The following is a 20,229-nucleotide window of genomic DNA, read 5'->3' on the forward strand; positions in this document are numbered from 1 at the left end:
ATGGTTGCAGTCTAATATTGATTAGTATTTAGGTTACTATGATCCCTTTCTTAATATAGAAATGATATTTATGATTCAATATATTTTATTGTACTAGTGTTAACATGATAATGCAGGTATGTAAGATGTTGGTGTTTGACTTGAAACTTAAATGGACCCATAGTTCAGTGTAGTTCTAGCTCATTTTATTTTTTATTTTTTTGTTGGTATGGCAAGTCGTTTGAACATTTAATAGAACCACACTCCTGTCTGTAATTACATTTTAGATATCCAGAATAGCAATTCTCCCAGTCAAAAATAATATTCTCACTGGTCAGAATGGTAATTAAAGATATCCACAATAACATTCTTACTTTCAAAATATCTACAACTTTGATTGTACTAGTCAAAAATACATTTAAGATATCTAAAAATCTTTAAAAAGTATAAGTGGCCATTTTAACATTTAATAGCTAGACTGGATATTTATTTCAGATATCTATAATTCAATTCTTCCCAGTCAAATGACGTCACTTTTGCCATTCGTGTGTGTTGGGCTTTCAGTTTCAGATATCCACATTTTGGATATCTAGAATAAACATTCTGGATATCTACAATACAATTCTTACTAGGAGAAATTCTCATTTCTCTTTACCTCTCGTAACAAAAAACTAACTGCCGAGCGTCCCAAAACAGGAAGCAGAACTAATAACCCCCCCCCCAACTCCCAGCCAATTACAGGTGTGTTATCTCCCGCTGATCACTACAGGTAACTCACATGACAGACCGGCTTCACAGCGTCTAAACTGACAACATGTTCACTGATAGTCTGGAAATATCAGTACTTCAACTCAGCAGACCTTATGTCTGAACTAAACTAACGTTTCTCACAGTAACAATCATAACAGTTCAACACTAACATGAACACAGACCGTTACAATATGAACAATAAGGGGTCATGACGGTAGGACCGAGACAGCAAATAAACCACACCCACAATAACCAAGAAGACCCGGTGCTGACCCGGTACTGTGACCGGGTCTGGCTGCAGGGGGAGCCGCTGTTCTGACGGTCTGCTGCCGGAGCTAACGGAGCTAGCTAACAGACAGCGAACCGTCAGCTGTTATGAACCAGAGGGCTGCACTACGAAGCGAGATTAGTGGGTCACTGCAGGATTTTCAATGTCACAAAGGTGTCTCTCTTTTAACTTACTACATCACCATGGTAACTGATGCTGCAAACTGAACCTGGTCCAGGTTATGTTTCGGTTTAAATCGGCAATAAAAGGCGCCGTCCTTTCACCAAATACCTGATTTGCTGCAAAGTCCGTTTAACACTGCTGCTACTGCAGCTATTAGAACACCAATTAGAAAATTGATTTTTATCAGACTTACCATTGATTTGATGTCGTGTTGTTAATTTGTAATGGTGCAAGAGGTTAGGGTTACTGTGGGATTTTGTTACAATATATCAAACTTATTTCAAGTTGTAAAAAATAACTAATAAAACTAAAACTAATGAAAAAATACTTTGAACAAAAGAAATACAATAAATGTGATTAGTCTATTGGTATTTATCACAGGTAATAGCCTATTCAATCTATAAAATTAACTTCACTTTGATTTGACTAAAAACCAGTTAAACTAAACTAAGTGATTTCCAGTGATCCTTCATTATGGGACAGAGTCAAATCTGAATGCACTTCTTGAGTATAATTTTTAAATATGCTGCATCAAGTTTTAAGTGGTGGTAAAATAAGTATATTAACTGATTATAAATGAGTTTTTTAATTAACAAATTTACACGATCAGCAATTTTCTGCCAGCATTCCTCTCTTGTCTCATGTTGCTGTGATCATGTATTTATATTATTCATAGCTCTCCGTTATAATGACCTGTTCCTCCTGACTGAAGCAGGCGGCACGTGATTGGTCAATGTTGTGTGGAAAAAGAGTCAAATGACGCCAAACGCCGCCTTTCATGGGGACGCGCACTGAGCCTGAAGCAGAAAGCCGGAGTTAATAAAGAAAGTTCATATCCACTGTTGTGATACCACTTATCTCTGATCGCGAGTTTAGGGTTTGTCGAGCCAGCTCACGCAAAGAAAGCCTGGATATGTTGAACTTGCTTCGTAGTATAGACCTCAGGGCTAAAGGGCTAGCTGACAGGCCACTGGCTCACCACACTGCAGTAATACTGGGAGAACTTGGGTCTCCAAACAGTCCCTTCTCTGAGAGGAACCACCTGCTCCGTCCTCCTGCGGCCTTTTTTCTAACTGTTTCTGCACCGTGTTCAGACTCAGAGATAATAAACTGCTGTGTTGATGCTGAAAACCAGTGTAGGCCTACTTTTTCCTCACAGAAAATTAATCAGGAATCAATAAGAGAATCGGTAATGAATCGGGCGGATGAGCAGAATCCATAATGGCGTTGGTATCAATAAAATCTTATCAATTTCCATCCCTATAGTTATGGTTACTTTACCGTACTGGAGGGCAATTCCTAGTCACCGTTTACTTTATGAAGTTGCTACAGTACATTTCTTAGCTGGATATAGTTTCTCTACGGCACTAAATGTATCTGACAGAGTAACTACTGACTTTACAGATTAGGACTTTACCTACAAATTTGATTATATGATGATTTTAAAAATATATACATTTATATAGATGAAAACAGTGTACAAAGTAGTCCAAATTATCTCTATATGACCATCTACACGTTTATGTTTCAGCCATAATATAATATAAAACTTTTAAAAATCTGAATGTGTGGAGTTAGAAAGAAGTGATGTTAGCAGACCTTTGTAGCTCCTCATCTCTAGCTAGCAGCTCCAGGCTACATTAGCAGCTACTAGCATAATACACCACAATCTGTGCAGTGGAGTGAATGGAGTTGCGTTGCATTGTGGGTAATGTAGGCACCAGGTTTTGACAGGAAAGAAGAATGTGTAAAATAAAAAATATGATCTCTCTGGTTCTATCCATCGTGAATCTGACAGTGTTATAGGAAAGCAATGCTGATTGGTGGAGTGCTCTTTAGTTATGCATTCATGACGCCAGCTGTATTACTGATTCATACAGATCATTTAAAAAAATTATATAATGAAAGATAATTCCAAGAAAGGCAGTAAGAGGGTTCATCCTTCAACAATGTCTTGTTCAGAGACATTTCAATTGTAGAGCAAAAATACCTGCTGTGAGGTGCAGCCACAGCTGCTTCCTGATGTTCAGCAGATAGAAGGAAGTCTAAACTTTTAAATGAAACTGTTCACTCCAACACAGGAGTGACCATGAATAAAATGGAGGTTAGATTAAGTATATTTGCAAAAGTCCCTCACAGTTCTTCTATTTTATGTTTCCAAACACGGACAAGTGATGCGAGTGTGAAAAGACACTTGATGGAACCATCCGTTGAGAGTCTGTTTCTGTCCGTCGGACATTCTTTGACGAGCAGCTGAATTAATCTTGATGTTTATCTGAGGTCTGTTTGTTGGATTTAAACCAGAGTCAAAGTTAATCTTTGTGATGGCTGGAAAACACACATGGTTGTAGTTAAAGTCATGTAAACCATTAATAATAATAATAATAATAATAATAATAATAACTTTATTCATATAGCACCTTTCATATAATAAATGCAGCTCAAAGGGCTTTACAACAAAAATTACATGACAAGGACATAAAAGAACATAAAAGCATGTAGAAAAAAAGAAAAAACATTGATGTAACATACGATGGAAAATAAAATATAAAGTGAAACTAAAATATATAGAATGCATAATAATCAAGGAATAAGATATGATAAGAACAAGTTAAAGCATAGAATGTATAAAATGAATTAAAATATAACATTTAAAAGTGCAGCAGAGAGCGAGTGGGAAGCCATTTAAATGCTTGGGTAAAGAGAGGGTTTTAAGTTTTCTTTTGAAAGTATCTAGTGAGCTGCTTCCCTGATATCTATCAGTAGTTCATTCCATAGTTTGGGACGTAATTGACAAAGGCTGCATCACCGATCTTCTTTCAGCTGTTGGTGGAATCTCCAATAAACCAGCAGCAGATGATCACAGTGTTCTTAAGGGCAAGTTTCTAAACAGGGATTTGGTGATATAGTTAGGTCCTTGCCCATGAAGAGTGTTGTATGTAAGGAGGGGAACCTTAAAGTCAGTTCTAAATGTTACAGGAAGCCAGTGCAGAGCAGCTAAAACTGGACTAATGTGTTCTCTCCTCTTGGTTCTGGTTAATTGCCAATGTGCAGAGTTTTGAAGGAGCTGAAGTCTCTCTGTGTTTTTTTTTGGTAGGCCAGTAAAAAGAGCATAACAGTAATCAAGTCGGCTTGAGATGAAGGCACGAGTTAGTTTTTTAGCATCTTTTTGATGTATAAATGGTTGTACTTTTGCTGTTTCTGAGGTGAAAAAATGATGTTTTCGTCACCTTGTTGATGTGTGAACTGAAGCTTAGATCTGAATCTAAAATAACACCAAGACTTGAGACCTCAGATTTAATCCAGGGAGTTAATTTCCCCAGATTATTAAATAGCATTTCTCTCTTTGTTTTGGGACAGACCAGAAGGATTTCAGTTTTATCCTCATTTAACTTTAAGAAGTTATTGCTCATCCCTTTATTTATTGCTAATAGACAGTTGGTGATGGGGTTAATAGCTGCGGCATCATTTGGTTCTGCAGAGATGTACAGTTGTGTATCATCGGCGTAACCATGGAAACATACATGGTGCTCTCTGATGATGTCATGGACCAAGGCAGCTGTCATGTTCCTCAGACACATGATCTCCAAGACTGACGTAAAACTTTCTCCCTTTGATGTTTGTTTTCAACCAGTTTAACACACAGTCAGAAAGACCAACCCACCTTTCAAGATGATTGATTAGGATGTCATGGTCAATCTTATCAAATGCTGTGCTTAGGTCTAAGAGGATAAGAACTGACACCTTATTCTCATCATAGTTCAGTCTGAGGTCGCTGATGTTGTTTTGATGTTTGTTCTAAAGACTGACTGACAGGAGTACTTGAGAAGTACTTGAGAAGTACTCCTGTCTTGCCATGTGTACAGTTTTGTTATAGGCAGTTATGGCTTCTTTGTAGGGGAAAACGGGGTAACATGAGCCACTTTTTATATTTGATGATTTTACTGAAAAATGAAAGTGTATTTGTTTCAAATAATAGTTACTATATATACCTCAGGTTGTTGTGTACCCATGGAAATTAAAACAAGTTATCTAATTATTATGGTTTAAGAACAATGAGCCATCAAAAAAAGTTAGTCCAATGGCACAACTTACCCCAAGGTAGGGGTAAAATGAGCATGGGGATGGGGTAAATTGAGCGCTCTATGGAAAATAGTGTTACCATTAAATACTGATATAAAACTACACACAATCAACAAATTAATTATAAAATTTAAAATAATTTTGAACTTTATTAATGTCATCAATTTAACAAAGGCAAAAACTTGTACTTTTAAGTAAAATCATATGTTTGTGTCTTGTTGTTCAACATGTTACCTAAACATTTTCAATAAAGATTAAACTGTGATCTTTGTGTGTTACTGTAGCTACAGAAAGAATGTGTGTAAATGTGCTTTTGTGTATACAGATAGGTGACAAATTAAAGGAAAAACCAGTACAGGTCTGAGTGCTGGACCCCTACAGTGAGGGGGTCTGGGGGCTCTGTTATGCTGGCATGGTTTGGGTCCACTTGTCCCCTTAGAGGGAAGGGTCACTGCTAATCAATACAAAGTAGTTGTGAGTGATCAGCTTTATCCTGTGATGAAACATGTCTATCCTGATGGGAGTGGTCTCTTCCAGGATGAATCACATGTTATGACCTTCACAGTCACCAGATCTCAACCCAGCTGACGTGTTAGACAGCGCTCTGCATCACCATCATCATCATCACAACACCACATGAGGGAAGATCTTTTTGAAGAATGATGTTCATCCCTCCAGAAGAGTCCAGAGACTGTTGAATCAATGCCAATGTTTATTGAAGCTGTTCTGGTGGTCCAACACCTTACTGAGACACTTTATGTCGGCTTTTCCTTTAATTTGTCACACGTCTGTATGTACAACATGTTTGTTTGTGGCTTAAACTTAACATTAGTCAACAATCAGGTATTTATTCATCAGCATTGTAGCACTTGTAACAGGGACCAAACATGAACAGGGTCTCTGGTCTCTAGAATATCAGAAAATAATTTTTGGGGTTAAATTGAGCCATTGACTCAACTTGCCCCAACATCACTGGCAGGTTTTACCCCACTACCTCCATTTTGACCAAACTGTTTCAAACAGTGGCTCAGATCCACAGTTATGCTGAGTTTATGACCTTGTTTTGTAGTTTACACTGACTTAAATTAACATGTAATAATGCCCAGAACTTATCTTCTTTAATTAAGATACAAGACTGATAACTTGATTAACATGATGAATTCACTTGGCATGACAAAAATCTTTTTTTTGCTCTGGTTTGCTGACCACTCTCTCCATGTGCTTGAGTCCAAGATGGATTCAGTAATGTGAACTATACTTTCTCAATTTGTGGTCACATGATTACTTACGTAGATAAAGGGGGTGGCTCATTTTACCCACTGGCTCTGTTCACCCCGTTCTCCCCTATATATCACAGTGAACTGTGAGCTTAGTTTTCCTCCATTTTCTCTCAGCTGCTTGACAGTTTCTCTTGATCTCATTCACATTATTATTGTTTAACCATGGGGAGATTCTGTTGGTCCACCTTAACTTTTAGTGGAGCAACAGTATTTAACACAGAAGACACCATTGAGATTTTCTACCATGTCATTTAGAGAGCAGTCATGACTGTGGCTTGAATGATCTCATAAGATCAGAATTTATCATCTAAAAGTCTCTTTTGAACTTTAAGTTCCTTTTTTTGTTCTAGTTAAGGTTATCATGGCATCAAAGAGTACACAGTGATGGTGAGAGAGAGGTAATTCAGTTACTGAAACATTATCGAACATCATTGAAACATTAAGAAGCTTCTAAGTTGAGAAGTACGACTGGGTTTATTATACTCTGTATGTGTGTGTGTCTCCAGTGTGTAGATGTACCTAATAAAGTGGCCGGTGAGTGAATGTGTCCAGGCTCTTTGATTCTGATGGTTCACATGTCACATTGACTGGAAACCAGAGGATGAGCGGTTGTGTGGAGGAAGAGAACAAATCAGAGTCTCCAGTATCCACCTGTGTGTCCAAACATCATCCTCCAGACTTCAGTGATGAAGCTGGACCCTCAGACTTAAAATAAGAGACTGTTTCTACTGAAAGCAGTTCAGTAATTTACCTTAATGTGAGCAGGAACATTTAGCATTTTTTAATCATAAATTCAACTAACTTTGGGACACAGGACAAGTCCAGACTATAACCATACTTGTGTAAATTAACTCAAAGCCGGAATGTAAAGTCCGGATGATGATTAACAGCTTGTGGTTGTGTGGAATCACCAGAGATAGAGTCTGATTATTTGAATCCTCTTCATAAGACAGTCCAGATAACTGCTGTGTTTGTGTTTTTTCCTACAGGGAGGAGGACAGACAGAATAGCGCTACACCTGACTGACATAAAGGTTGTGAGTGTTGAGACCAGTTCAAAGTGCAATCGTGACGTGACAAAATACATCTAAAGGGCCGCCGTTCAACATCCAGAGTCCTGACAGTCAGTCAGCTCCATCTGCCACACTGTGAAACCATGTCGAGTAAGCTGATTATTGTGCTTTGAGTTTTATTAAAAGAATGATAAAAGTTCTGTTAGCACCTCCTACATGCTACAGAGTTCATTACAGCCACAAGATGAACAAACACTCTTATTATTTATCTGTTTTTGAGTTGTACCAGTAGTGGAGCTAAACATGTAAAGTTTGTCCTGAGGGTGGCGCTAGAGGAAAATCAAAAGGGTTCATCATCTGGGGAGCATGAATGTGTTCAGTAAATTTCAGGGAAATATGATAATATATAATATATTGTATATTAGTGGAATCTTTCATCTGATGGTGGCACTAGAGAAAAGCTCTGAGATCCTCTGGGACCATGAACAGCACATTTAACTTTGTACAGACACTGTGAACGTTTGTATTGTGACACACAGTTTAGATTGTAATTGTGTTTAATTTCAGAAAGAAAAGACATCTTAAAGCAGTAGTGTGTAACTTATCTAGAAATTATCATACTTAAAAAGAAAGACAGAAACAGAGATTAAAAGACATTAAAAGAATCGGTTTTCCTCCACAATATTTGTCCAGGTTTAGACTTGTGACAGAACAATCCATGTCATTTTCTGCTGTTCAGTTCAGGCCTGACTGCCCGTTAAATTCTGATGTTTCTTGATACAAGTGTGATTTTGTCCCCACCCACGTTCGCTTCCTGATTAGGTCTTATCATCACAACGTATCCTTCTCCTGTCACGTCACCCTTTCCCGGAAGAAAACAAACAACAACTTTCTCATGTGTTACTTTCAGTAACAGTTCCACGTCGTTGATGGTCCAAGCAAAGAAATCTCTGGTCTTATTTTTTACCGTTGCTGTTCTTCCTCCATAGTACTGTCTGCAACTAAGCATCCAACCGCAGAGTAGACAATCTGCTTCCTGTTTACACCGGCATGCGTATGCCCAGTGTTTGTGAATGGTCGTGATGTGTTTCAGGCGTATGAACGGAGATTATTTCTGAAACAGTGCTAAAACACTTGTATGGACGGAGATCGTTTTTGTTTAAAAATGCTGTTTTGAAATGAAAATGTATTAGTGTGGACGTAGTCACAATCCCTCACTGCCTTCCCACCCACTAACACTGACAGTTGTGTTGGATGATTTGACCCATCTGAGAAACTGTTTAATTCTTCAGTGACCAGACTGAGTGTCCTAGAAATGAAATAAAATGAGCACTAACATTATAATAAGATTGTTGTTAGTAAAATAAATCTGTGTTTTCACAGCCTTTGGACTTGTCTGGAGTCTCACTAAGTTACTGAACATCCCAATACGAATTAGAGGCCGGGTTCTGCTGTTCCTCCGACCTCCAGACATACATCATCAAATACTCAATGTATTTCTGCTGCCGAGCAACATTTCTCTGGACGAGGTAAAACTATCTGTCATACAGTATGTGTTTACCATCAGCCTGAACTTATGTTTTAAACCACAGCTGTTTCCACAACAGGCTGAACAGTCAGCTACACCTCACTCCTCTATACCTGTTATCAAACCTTATCAAGCTGTAGTAAGAATAATTCAGAATAATAATAATGATCTGAACTGGAAATCTTCAGATTGCTCTTTTTCGTTTTTAATTTTTTTCTGGGTTATCTCTGGAGTACATTATTGTCTGTCACAGTGTCACTCGTGATACCAGCACCAGCTGGTGTGAATATTGAATAGTGGGCTAGATTAATATAAATTAAATATCTAGGTATTCCATATGGCAGTGTGTTGCTGCCACCATGACAAAATAAATATTTGCTCAGTTTTTTGTTGTAAACTTTTCTTGTTTTAACAGATGTTTTTCATGTTATTCTGAGATATTTTCTTAGAATAATGTTTTACAACAAATTTATATAATTAACAACATACAACTTTATCTATATTTTCAACATAAAACTGCTTCTACAGGATCTCCTGGACAGATAAAAAGGGAAATCCTTTACAAACATTACAGTGATGGAGGCTTGTTTACTTCCACCTACAACTCATCTAGATTCATCTATAGATGTCCAGCATGTACAAGAACAGAATATGAATAATGCAGAGAAGTCATTGTCTATCTGACAATAAACACCATAATAAAAATGTTTTATCACTGAAGGTTAAAGCCCAACAAGGAGAAGCTGAGTACATTGAGAGCTCTTCTGACTGTGATCTCATCAATGGTCAAAGTTACAGTGTTCACTGTGATGAGGCCTCCACAATACAGCCTGAGGTGAGTCAGTTCTAAAACACCTCTAATGGTTACAATCTTAATTATTATATATACAATATTGGAAAATAGATTCACAATCAGAGTACTAGATACATTTTTTACAACAGGGATGAAAATGACACTTTGTTACTGGTTTTCAGCATGAAGAATTTCATCCAGTGGATGGGCCAATTTTCTTCCCAACATTTGAGGTTGTCCTCCCCATAAACCAAGAGAAAGTGACTTTGATGGTCAAAGGCCGGAAGGGGAGACCAGTGTGGAAATGTGTTGTGAATCTAACAGGTAAATCTTTCACTCTGCTGCAGCAGAACTTCACCTCATGTCAGAGTTTAGACCTCAGTTACAATCTACAATCCACAAGACATTATTGCTCTAATAATGAATCAAAGATCCACTTCTGGATTTGTGATGCAGCCTTCAGACAATGTTACAGAATTCTGAGAGGTTGTATTTAAGAAAGAAAAAAGATGTATTTTAGATAAATCTGGATGAAAAATATTTGGTCTGCTGACTAATGGAAAATATTTTTATTTCCATCATACAGTGGACCATTTCCTTTCTAAATCAAAACAAAGATGGCAGCCCGTCAGCTACCTGGATAGGAAACTGAGTTGAAATTTGGGAAAATGGTTAAAAATCTTTTTTATCATTCAGTGGATTAAATGTTTTCATCCAGATGTTTGGAAGAGTGTTTTATGATTCTTGAAATACATTTTAGAAAAAGGTTTGTTATAAACAAAGACAGTTTCTCAAACATCACAGATTATCTGATGGTTAAACTGATGGTTATCTGTGTCTGTTTATGTGAAAAGTGTCAGTGTTGCTCTGCATTTTAATGAACGTAAGCATGATGTTAGCCATCTCAGATTTATGGGCATACAGGTGGTTAATATGCCCAAACATGGAGGGAAGAGGTACAGACTGTTGCTCCAGACAGAAGCTTTTTGGATTCATTTTTTCACAAAATCTTACGTCTAACGGCTTAAATGAGGATTTTTCTTTGAAATGTTTTTGTGAAGAAGTTGTTTCTGAATTGTCAGATACGTGGATAGCTCCTCCCCGTCTCCTGCCATGTGGAGATTTTGTTAAAATGTTCATCATTTCTAAAAGGTCTCTGTTTAAAAGTGACTGTTGGGTTATTAAACAACAGTCTTTTCTCTGGTTATCTTCCAGGTCCAAGAAGAGAAAATCTACAGAGGAATCTCCCAGCAGGAGACACCGTCCCAGCAGGAGACATCGGCCCAGCAAAGGTAAATGGTCTTAGAAGTTGACATTAACAGAAACAGAAGATAAAACCTCTATAAAGTGTGGATTGAATCAAAGCTTCACTGAAGTCTCTCAACTGACAACAAACTGATCCTTTTGACTCAGACGACTTTATTTATCCTAGAACAGTTCAGTTCTACAGTTTACCCAGTCCACACACAAGAGCAGGCAGTAACACGTCAGAGACAACAGATCAGCACATGGATACAACAACACAAGCAGTAAACACACTCTGGCAGCCTTGAGTCACCTCACACATGCAAAATAATTCACATGAGTTTAAAGGAATGAAGCACTAAGCAACACACTCTGGAACCCGCAGGTTGCCCCGTAAATGCAGGCTTAACACGAGGAGCCTGATGACAAGCAAACAAAGATAAAAAAAACACCCTTAATGGTTCACACAAGTTTAAATGAATGAGGCATTCATTTGAAATGACTACTGTTGGCATTTAGCAGCCTGATAGCAGAAGGAATGAAGGACTTAGAGTTTTGATTTTTGTCACACAGTGAATACCTGGAAGGTTTAATAATTTTGTGTTGATTGACAAAAGGACAAGAAAAAAAGGTAATTAAAAGTATTGACTGCAAACTCGAGTATCATTGTTATTGGTGCAATATTATATCTGTCAAACTGACTGTGTTATTTCAAAAACCTGAAATAAATAACAGAAAATTCAGTGAAGATTATCTGAAGCTTTGTCACTATGAACGACTCCTTTCACACACACGTCATCATTTGATCAATCGTTAATTGATATTGATATTACCAAACCATAATAAATTACCATAATAATGAATGGGCGTGTACTTTGGAAATATCAAAATTTAAAAAAAAAATTACACCTTACCCAGAGTGCTATCTGTCAATTCAGATCGTGGTGAACGGTTTTCAAACCAGACTTCACAAACTCATACGTGCACCTGCAAACCTCTGTAGTTAATGTAACTGCTGCTAGAACATAAAACATAACCTCTCAAACTTTGAAACTTTGGGCTCTGCAGCTGCACTGACTCCTTGTTGGTGATTGGCTTGTGTGTTTGTGGTACCCCTGAGCCAATCACTTCCTCTTCTGCCTTCTTCAAAAACACACCAGCAATCAAAGAGCCAACATCTATTTAAAGACGACAGTAACAAACCAAAGAATCACCTTCAAATATTTGGACATAAATACTCAAAAACAAAACTTTCCTAAGGCTGAACGCGTTCCTTTCCCTGTCAGACAGAACAGCAGCTCACTTGAGTCTTGACCAGTTCTTGTGCTGAGTTCTGTTTCACCTTCAAATAGTGTTCCTGTTCCTTCCCTCTAAAGGCCCAGTTTATGTTTTGGGTGCAGAGATGACAGGTAGGGGTTGGGTTGAGTTCAGGTTAAGGTAAGGGGAAACTGAATTTGAGACAACATGTTTATCTCAGTGGGACTAGCTGCTTCAGTAAAGACTCCATCCATCGTTACATCGTTTATTGACTCTTCTCTTTCAGTTGACTGTATTAAAGAACCAGTATCTGACTGGTCTTATGTCAGTTCCAGAGTGATGTGACATTTAAAACTGACAACAGATAAACCTCCTGACTCCAACTGTTAACAGAAAAACACTGATGTCTAGTTAGCACAAGCACACAGTTAATAAGAAACATTATGTGAAGAATGAATTGTGCAGAATCTTCTTTTTGCCATGATATCTCCTGTTTGGTCAAGCACCTGAAGAGTTTTTGGAGGTGTGTACTGCAGCACTTTCTGCTCTGATCAGACACTAAATGCGTCAATATGCTTTAACAAAGTGTTGAATCCTTTAACAGCAGCAGAAACTCCCTCCAGGCCTTTCAAACACCAGAATTGGTGGAGCTGCATGACTTTTCTGAAACAGACAATCTGACATCACACTCACTTTACGCAGTGATTGGTCAGATGTGTGGAGGTGTGAAAGGAGGCGGGGTTGAACTTCTCTCTCAAGCTCTTTTTTCATTATTCACACAAATCTGTGACATTTAACATGAACAACAGAGACTGTGTGGACATTCAGGACGACTATAAACACTTTTGACTTTAGTTGTTGGACAAATTACTTGGTTTCAACTCTTTAGTTCAGGTTTAATTTTCAGCCTGATTATTAGGAGAGAATCTAAGATGACACAAATTTTTTAGATCATTTTTGCTCCTCATGTCTCACTGTATTCTTGTTCCCTAAAAAATCAATCACCCCTCTGTTTTACAACATGTTTGAATCAGAGCAGGACGGCTGCTTCTCACTTTACTGTAGATGGTGGATTTACAGTAAATGTCAAACCATGGTAGACTCACAGTGAACTCTGATTCCTCTGGAACTGCCATCAGAGCAGTCAGACTGGGTACTTTGATACGAGGAAACATTTACTATCATCTTTCTTCAGTGAAGTTATGAGGAACAGCAGCCTGCACACACACAGGGCTGATTAGCAGAGTTTAGCCTCCTAGCATCCTACTGTAACAGGGACTGATGAAGTAGAAGAATCAGAGTTGAATAATGATGGTTGGAGTTCTAATGGAAGCAGGTCGTCCCACTGAGATAAATATTAGCTTTTTCTAATCCGACAACATCACAAAACAAGAGAGCTGCTGCACCAACAGATTTAAGATAAAACGGGAATATGTGAGTAAATTCAGCTCTGTTGGATTTGAACTATTGTGTTTTTGAGAATTCACATTTGAAATGATCGTTTGTTTCGTGTTTGAGAAACTATCTTCAAAATGTTGGCAGATATTTCTTTTGTGTCATCATTCCAAACAGAAATTTAAACTTTGCCATCTGTGTGAGCAGGAATGAAAAGCTGCATTTGTAGAAATGTTGCATTTCATTTTCTATTATTTTCATGGTGACATCATGACAAAGGAGATGGTTTATATCTTTTATTGAGTTGAAAGAAAACTCTTCCATTCCTTCTTTCTTTGTGTGTGAATTAAATCCATGCATACTTATACTGTAGGAGGTTAACTCAGCAGTTATTGTTACTTTACGGTACTTGAGTGCAACATTGAGGTACTTGTTTTACTATTATCTGCTAATTTATACTTTTACTCACATACATTTCTTAGGCAAATAATGTACTTTTTACTGCACTAAATATATCTGACAGCTGCAGTAACTAGTTAGTTTGCAGATTTTACCTTCAGATCATGTGATCACTTATTAAACCTGCAGGGCGGAACTTTCACATATAAATGAAAGTCTGTTACATGCAAGTCCTTGCCAAACGAATTCACACAATGCTGATTAAGCGCATCACCACCAGATAAATCTATAAATATAAGGTTTTTAAATGTCATGTCGGGGTGACTTTCCTGTGCTGGTCGTTTGGCCGTTAATCGTGCGGCTCTTCTAGACTTTCCAAATGTTATCAGACCAAAAGGATCAATTTCTAACAGTGAAACAAGTCATTTCACAGGGGTTGTGTGATGCTCAAAACAATTTATCCTCCATTTTACAGCTGCAACAGTAGGTGACGGCTAGTATGTACTGGCCATCGGGCAAACTGGGACAAATCCCAGTGGGCCATCCAACAATACATTTTTGGGCTGGTGGACCATCAAAAAGTATCCGTTTTTACCGGCCCTCTCTGTGCGCCTGTCATTCAGGATGCACATGAGAGCTGCTGCATGTCTGTATCAGCCAATCACAGCCGAGAACCCCCTTTACTCTCACTGCCAGAGGGGGGAGACAAAAGTCCTGCATTCCAGCTTTAAAAATGTGATGCATTTATATTGATGAAAACAGTAGTCAGTGGTCCAAAATGATCTCCATATATGACCAGCTACACGTTAATGCATCAGCCATAAAAATAATAGTTATAATATATAAGGATATAATTGACATAATGAGTAGCTTTACTTTTGATAGTTTAAGTGCATTTTGCTGATAAAACTTCTGTACTTAAGTAAGATTTTAAATGAAGGACTTTTACTTGTAATGGAGTATTTTTACACTGAATACTTCCTCCAGCGCTGATTAAAAGACTGTTTAAGACTGTTTCCTTGAAAACATTAAATATTTATGATTCAATCAGCAACAATCAAAGTTAAAAAACAAACAAACATCTTGAGAGTTTAACACTCAGATAACCAGGACTGTGTTGGTTATTGATCAGATTTGATTGACAGAACCAATCCCACAATAGTCACCAGAAGTTGATACAAATATTGATAAATCCTGATTGGTGGACGGAATGTTGGCTCCATGTTCATAGTGTGTATGTAGGTTCATGGTTATTTGACTATTTAGTAAATGTGTTTGTGAATATGCAGCACAACAGTATGATATCACCTGAAATGATGAAGGCCTGAAGGCAGGTTCAGCATCATCAGCAGTCTTGTAGAGGAGCACCGAGTCAAAACTCACATGTGAATATTTCAGAATTAATCAGGTTACATTTCTGCAGGCTTCAAATCTTTGTTGTTGTTTTTATTAGACCAAAAATTTGTTGTTTTCATAAAAACATTACAGCCTATACATACAGAGTGAGCAGATCCTGAAGAGTAACATGACATCATCTGAACTGACTGTCTTTTCCCATCAGACCAGTCAGACTGTGTACCCTGATAGATGGTGTGAAGGTGTGGCAGCAGTGGAAGAACATTTAATATTGTTCTTGCCTATAACAGAGATACTTGTTCTGTACTTAACTATTTCTGTTTTATGTCACTTACAGATTTTTTTCATTGTTCTGATGCATTGTTAGAAACTAAAGGCCCAGTTCTGACAAACACCTGAACTGTGTTTCTTCTTGCAGAACACAAAATGCTCCGAAAGGTTTTGAGTCTTCAAAACTCGTCATAGAATTATCAAAATCACAGACTGAACCTGCTGAGTTTATTGATCTTCTCTGGTACCATAAATCAGCATCATTAGTCAGGACTAGGACGTGATTTATCATAACTAGAGACAGACAGGAAGGATGAAACAGGATGAAAAAGGTTGATATTACAGGAGGATAGTCATCGTGTTTCACTTACTCTTTATTGGGGAACTGTTTTGCTTACTGGTACACTTATAAGATGTCTTCCTTTTTATTTAAAAGTTGTTTAAATTTTGAAGAGAAATCCCTCGTTTTCAGGCGTTCTCAGTCGCCAGAGTTCACTGAACTACAACAAACAGGTGAGGGGCTAAAGCAGAAGACTAACTAACCTGTCATGGAGATTATTTTATTAATTTATAAACCTGTAAAATATCTGAACATCTACATTTCCATGACAACTGTGCAAACTCCATCTGCAGAAGAAGACTGTATGACACGATAGAAAGCTCCAGAACAGCTACTGAGTAGATTTGTGATGAGACGTTTTTACTGAAGATCCTCTTGAGTTTCTCTGACCCTTTAACGACTGCGGCCAAACTGGGCCTTTTGTCCAATCAGTCAGATCAAGTAGAAACACCAACAGACAGAAACATAACTGTTGTATAACTGTCCTTCAATGTTCTCTGATTTTACCAGAGAACCAAGATGACAAAGACTGACCTCATCAACACTCTGGATGATTTGGTAGATGATGAATTCAAGAGCTTCAAGTCGTACCTGAAGGATGAAAAGGTGGACAACACTGAACCCATCAAAGTGAACAAGCTGTCGAAGGCAGACAGACAGGAAACTGTGGATCTGATGGTGCAGAAATATGAATTTGCTACGGCTGTGAAGGTGATGAAGAGTGTTTTAAAAAAGATCAGCAGGAATGATCTGGTGAGGAAGTTGTCAAACATCGGCTCAGGAGCAGAAGGTCAGTCACAGGAAGAGACAAACATGACATCACATCAGTCAGAGAAATCACATCATATTAGTTTGACATGTTTCAGCCTGTCTGCATGCAGACAGCAGATCTGTCTGACGGAGGACTTGATATGTTTCATGATTTTAGATTTAATGATGGACATTACTGAGACCTGTGTTACAGTTTCATGGCAGCAAAGTCACATTTCACCAATAATATTTGCTCCCTAAATTGCAGGTCATTTGTGAGTCCCACTGAGTTTGCATGTTGCAGCTTTATTGAAAATCCAAACTTTACTGAAGCAGCTTTTGGAGCAGATTGAAGTGACTTAGTGACACAGGAAGTATGGGTTAAAACATTAAAAAAAAATAGGTTAAAATTGTGAATTGTCCCTAAGCTTCAAAAAATATTTTTGTAGCATATTGCTCGGCCCCAGTCTGAACCACAAAGCTGATGGTGGTGATAAAACAATCCATCTAATAGTTGTTGATATTTCAGTCTGGACAGACAGACTGACACCCATAAAGCTGCTAACATGAATAAAAACATTTTGACTTTTCTTCCTGAGGTCAGAGAACTTTATGTGACTAAATCACAAAGTAACATACAGACTGCTGATGTTCTTCAGAGCTGAGAGCTGCTCTCAACATCTGAGACACATTTACATGAATTTATTCTGAACTTATACAGACAGAAGATGATGTGCTCTGATAGATGAGGAGAGGAGAAAACAAAAATAAAACAATGTGCAACAGGATTAAAAACAAAGGACAGACTGTCAGCAGGTCAGAGTGTTGTTCTTTGTTTCAGCCACTAGATGGAGACAGAACATCACTGATGAACAAAAGCTGCAGCATCAGGGAGAAAAATCTGAAAAAAAGCAGATTTATAAAAACTCATTGAATAAAACATTAAGTTGTCAGTGACAGGGGCTTCATGCCAATTAATGTTTTTTACACCCAACACACAAGTTTAAACATCATATAACAACGTTGAGCTGAAACCACCAGTCAGTTAATGAACGAGTTAATGGACAGAAAATTAATCACAAGTAATTAAGACATTTTTCAAAAAAACCCAAAATTACCTAGTTGCTGCTTCTCTAATGTAAACTAACTGTAAACTGAATATTAAAGACGTCACCTTAGACTGGGATGGGTTTTTTGAAAAAATAATCATTAATGAAAATAATCATTAGTTTCAGCTCTAAATCAGTAATGATCAGAGCTCCTGCTGCTGCTCTGTGGGTGCAGTATTTTATTTTGGTCCTGTTCTTGTCTATGAGCTCTCTGTTTGAAATGACAGCTGGTTATTGAACACAGGTACTTTTTCATTTTTCAGTGTTGGAAAGAGTTCCTGTTCCACTCCAGCTGCGGGATAGACTCCTGAACCTCCTACTATCAAAGACATGTATGTTAGGGTTAATACTCCTCTTAGTGCTAGTGTGGCACTGTCCTAGTGTTGACCCCACAGAAACAAAGCTAATGTCTGTTCGGACACAGTTTATTGCCAGAGTGTCTGAAGCTAATCTACACAAGCTGCTGGATAAACTCCTGGAGCGTGAGGTCATAAATGATGGTGAAATGGAGTTTGCCGGAACATTGAACAGAGCAGAGAAAGCACGACTGGTGATCGATATGGTGCGAAGAAAAGGAACAGAAGCCAGGTCAGCTCTGATCGCTGCTCTCTGTGAGGTGGATCCATTTCTTTCAAAAGAGCTGAACTTACAGTAGCAGAAAGTCTCCCACCAACATCTTCAGTTCTCAGGTGTTTCTCTATTGTTAAACATTTTGTAAGAATCTTAAAACTCACAACACTGTGCTGCAGCAGAGTTCAGGCTAATAAATAATAGTATGAACAACTAAAGTCTGTGTTTTCATAATGTTTTAACAAAAGGTTTCATTTAGAAGTCGACTCTGTGCTCTTTTCTGTAAATGAATCATATAAGTTGAAGACGTATCCTGTTTGACTCATTAAATACTGGAACATGCAGCTGTGAGATTAATGAATATGTGTAATGTTGGAACTTTAAGGTTTAATAAATCACATTTATGTCCCAAATCATCACCACTGTGGCTGTTTCTTATTTTCAGGTGATGATGAGAACTTTTGATTGCAATCAGTGCAGGTTTGAATCCAGTCAGTATCAAAAGATCTCAAGATATAAAGAAACCATCGATACTGAGAACAACTGAAGGAATAAATGTTCTTCCTCTTGCTCCATGTACATTATTAACAGCTCTCCTCATAACAAAACCACCAACAGCATCCAGCTGCTGAGCAGAAAACCTACAAGTCTCCTTCCAACAGTTTCATTTTAAGACTGAGTTGGAAAATAATATTAGTCTTCTGGTCAGTGGTGGAAGGTTTGACACACATTCCCAAAATCAACCTGTTTCCACCTACAGACTCGTCATCTTTCTCAACAACCTGTGTAAAAAGTGTCGAGTTTAAACTGGAGGAATTTGGGGGATTGATGGTTTTAAAATCCCACCATTCCTGATTCCCTCAGTTTTACCTTCTGTTTAACATCTCTGGACTTTATATGAGAACATTAAAAACAGCTGTTAAAATCATTTATTATTTATATTACAGTGAAACAGTAAAACATACAGGATCTTTAAAGAAAATATAATTAGAATTAACAAATAAATCAAAAACTCCCATAAAGACAAAGTGTTCCTCAGCCCAGCTGATTCACTCCAAAGGTTTTTCAGTGTTTTCTTAAATTCATCATCATTTGGAAAACACAAATCCAGTCAAACTTTGGCAGTTTGTTAGTTTAAAGAAATCCAATGAATTCATGTTTTCTGCTGAGATGAAATGATTATTATATGTTTGTCAATCATTTAAATTTGTTTCAAGCACATTGGAGCAGTCCAAACCCACACATGCTTTAGCTGTGACATGTCTGATGCTATTAGCTGATAAAGGCTCATCATAGACCTGTCAGTATCAGCATTTATGTAGAAACTTAAGACATTTTAATGCAGCTTTTAAACTCCACATCAACATGATCATCCCACTGGAGCAGAGTTTGTGTCCATCAGATGAATATAAGTTCAATATTCACTCTCCTTTCAGCTCTTTGGGCTCCACCAACTCTTATGAAAAGCTGCATAAAAGGTGAGCAGGTCATTGTCAAAGAGCAGAGCTCTGGATTGGTGGAGCCGGCAGAATTTACTCCACACGTGCTTCTGAGTCACAATCAGGTTGTTTTTTCTGTGACTTTAAAACAATCAAACTTTCTGGAGATGTATCACTATATTCATGGGATCTCTTGCCATATACAAAATTTGATTTTAAACAC

At 37.7% G+C, this 20,229-nt stretch overlaps 1 protein-coding gene and 1 long non-coding RNA gene across 2 annotated transcripts in view; both read left to right on the forward strand.

Moving 5' to 3' along the window:
- LOC121888138 overlaps positions 1-9,057 on the forward strand; it is a 12,211-nt gene extending 3,154 nt beyond the window's left edge. Inside the window, exons 2-3 of the long non-coding RNA XR_006093145.1 lie at positions 7,533-7,705; positions 8,939-9,057. This is a non-coding gene — a long non-coding RNA (uncharacterized LOC121888138). The remainder of the gene's footprint in view (positions 1-7,532; positions 7,706-8,938) is intronic.
- Positions 9,058-11,022: 1,965 nt separating this feature from the next.
- On the forward strand, positions 11,023-18,909 carry LOC121888132. The gene is made up of 3 exons (XM_042399510.1): positions 11,023-11,168; positions 16,649-16,928; positions 18,261-18,909. Exons 2-3 carry the CDS (start codon positions 16,658-16,660, stop codon positions 18,650-18,652), a joined length of 663 nt encoding a protein of 220 aa, XP_042255444.1. The 5' UTR covers positions 11,023-11,168; positions 16,649-16,657; the 3' UTR covers positions 18,653-18,909.
- The last annotated feature ends 1,320 nt before the right edge of the window (positions 18,910-20,229 follow it).

Source organism: Thunnus maccoyii, chromosome 21 (genome assembly GCF_910596095.1).
Source record: "Thunnus maccoyii chromosome 21, fThuMac1.1, whole genome shotgun sequence".
Taxonomy (NCBI): Eukaryota; Metazoa; Chordata; class Actinopteri; order Scombriformes; family Scombridae; genus Thunnus; species Thunnus maccoyii.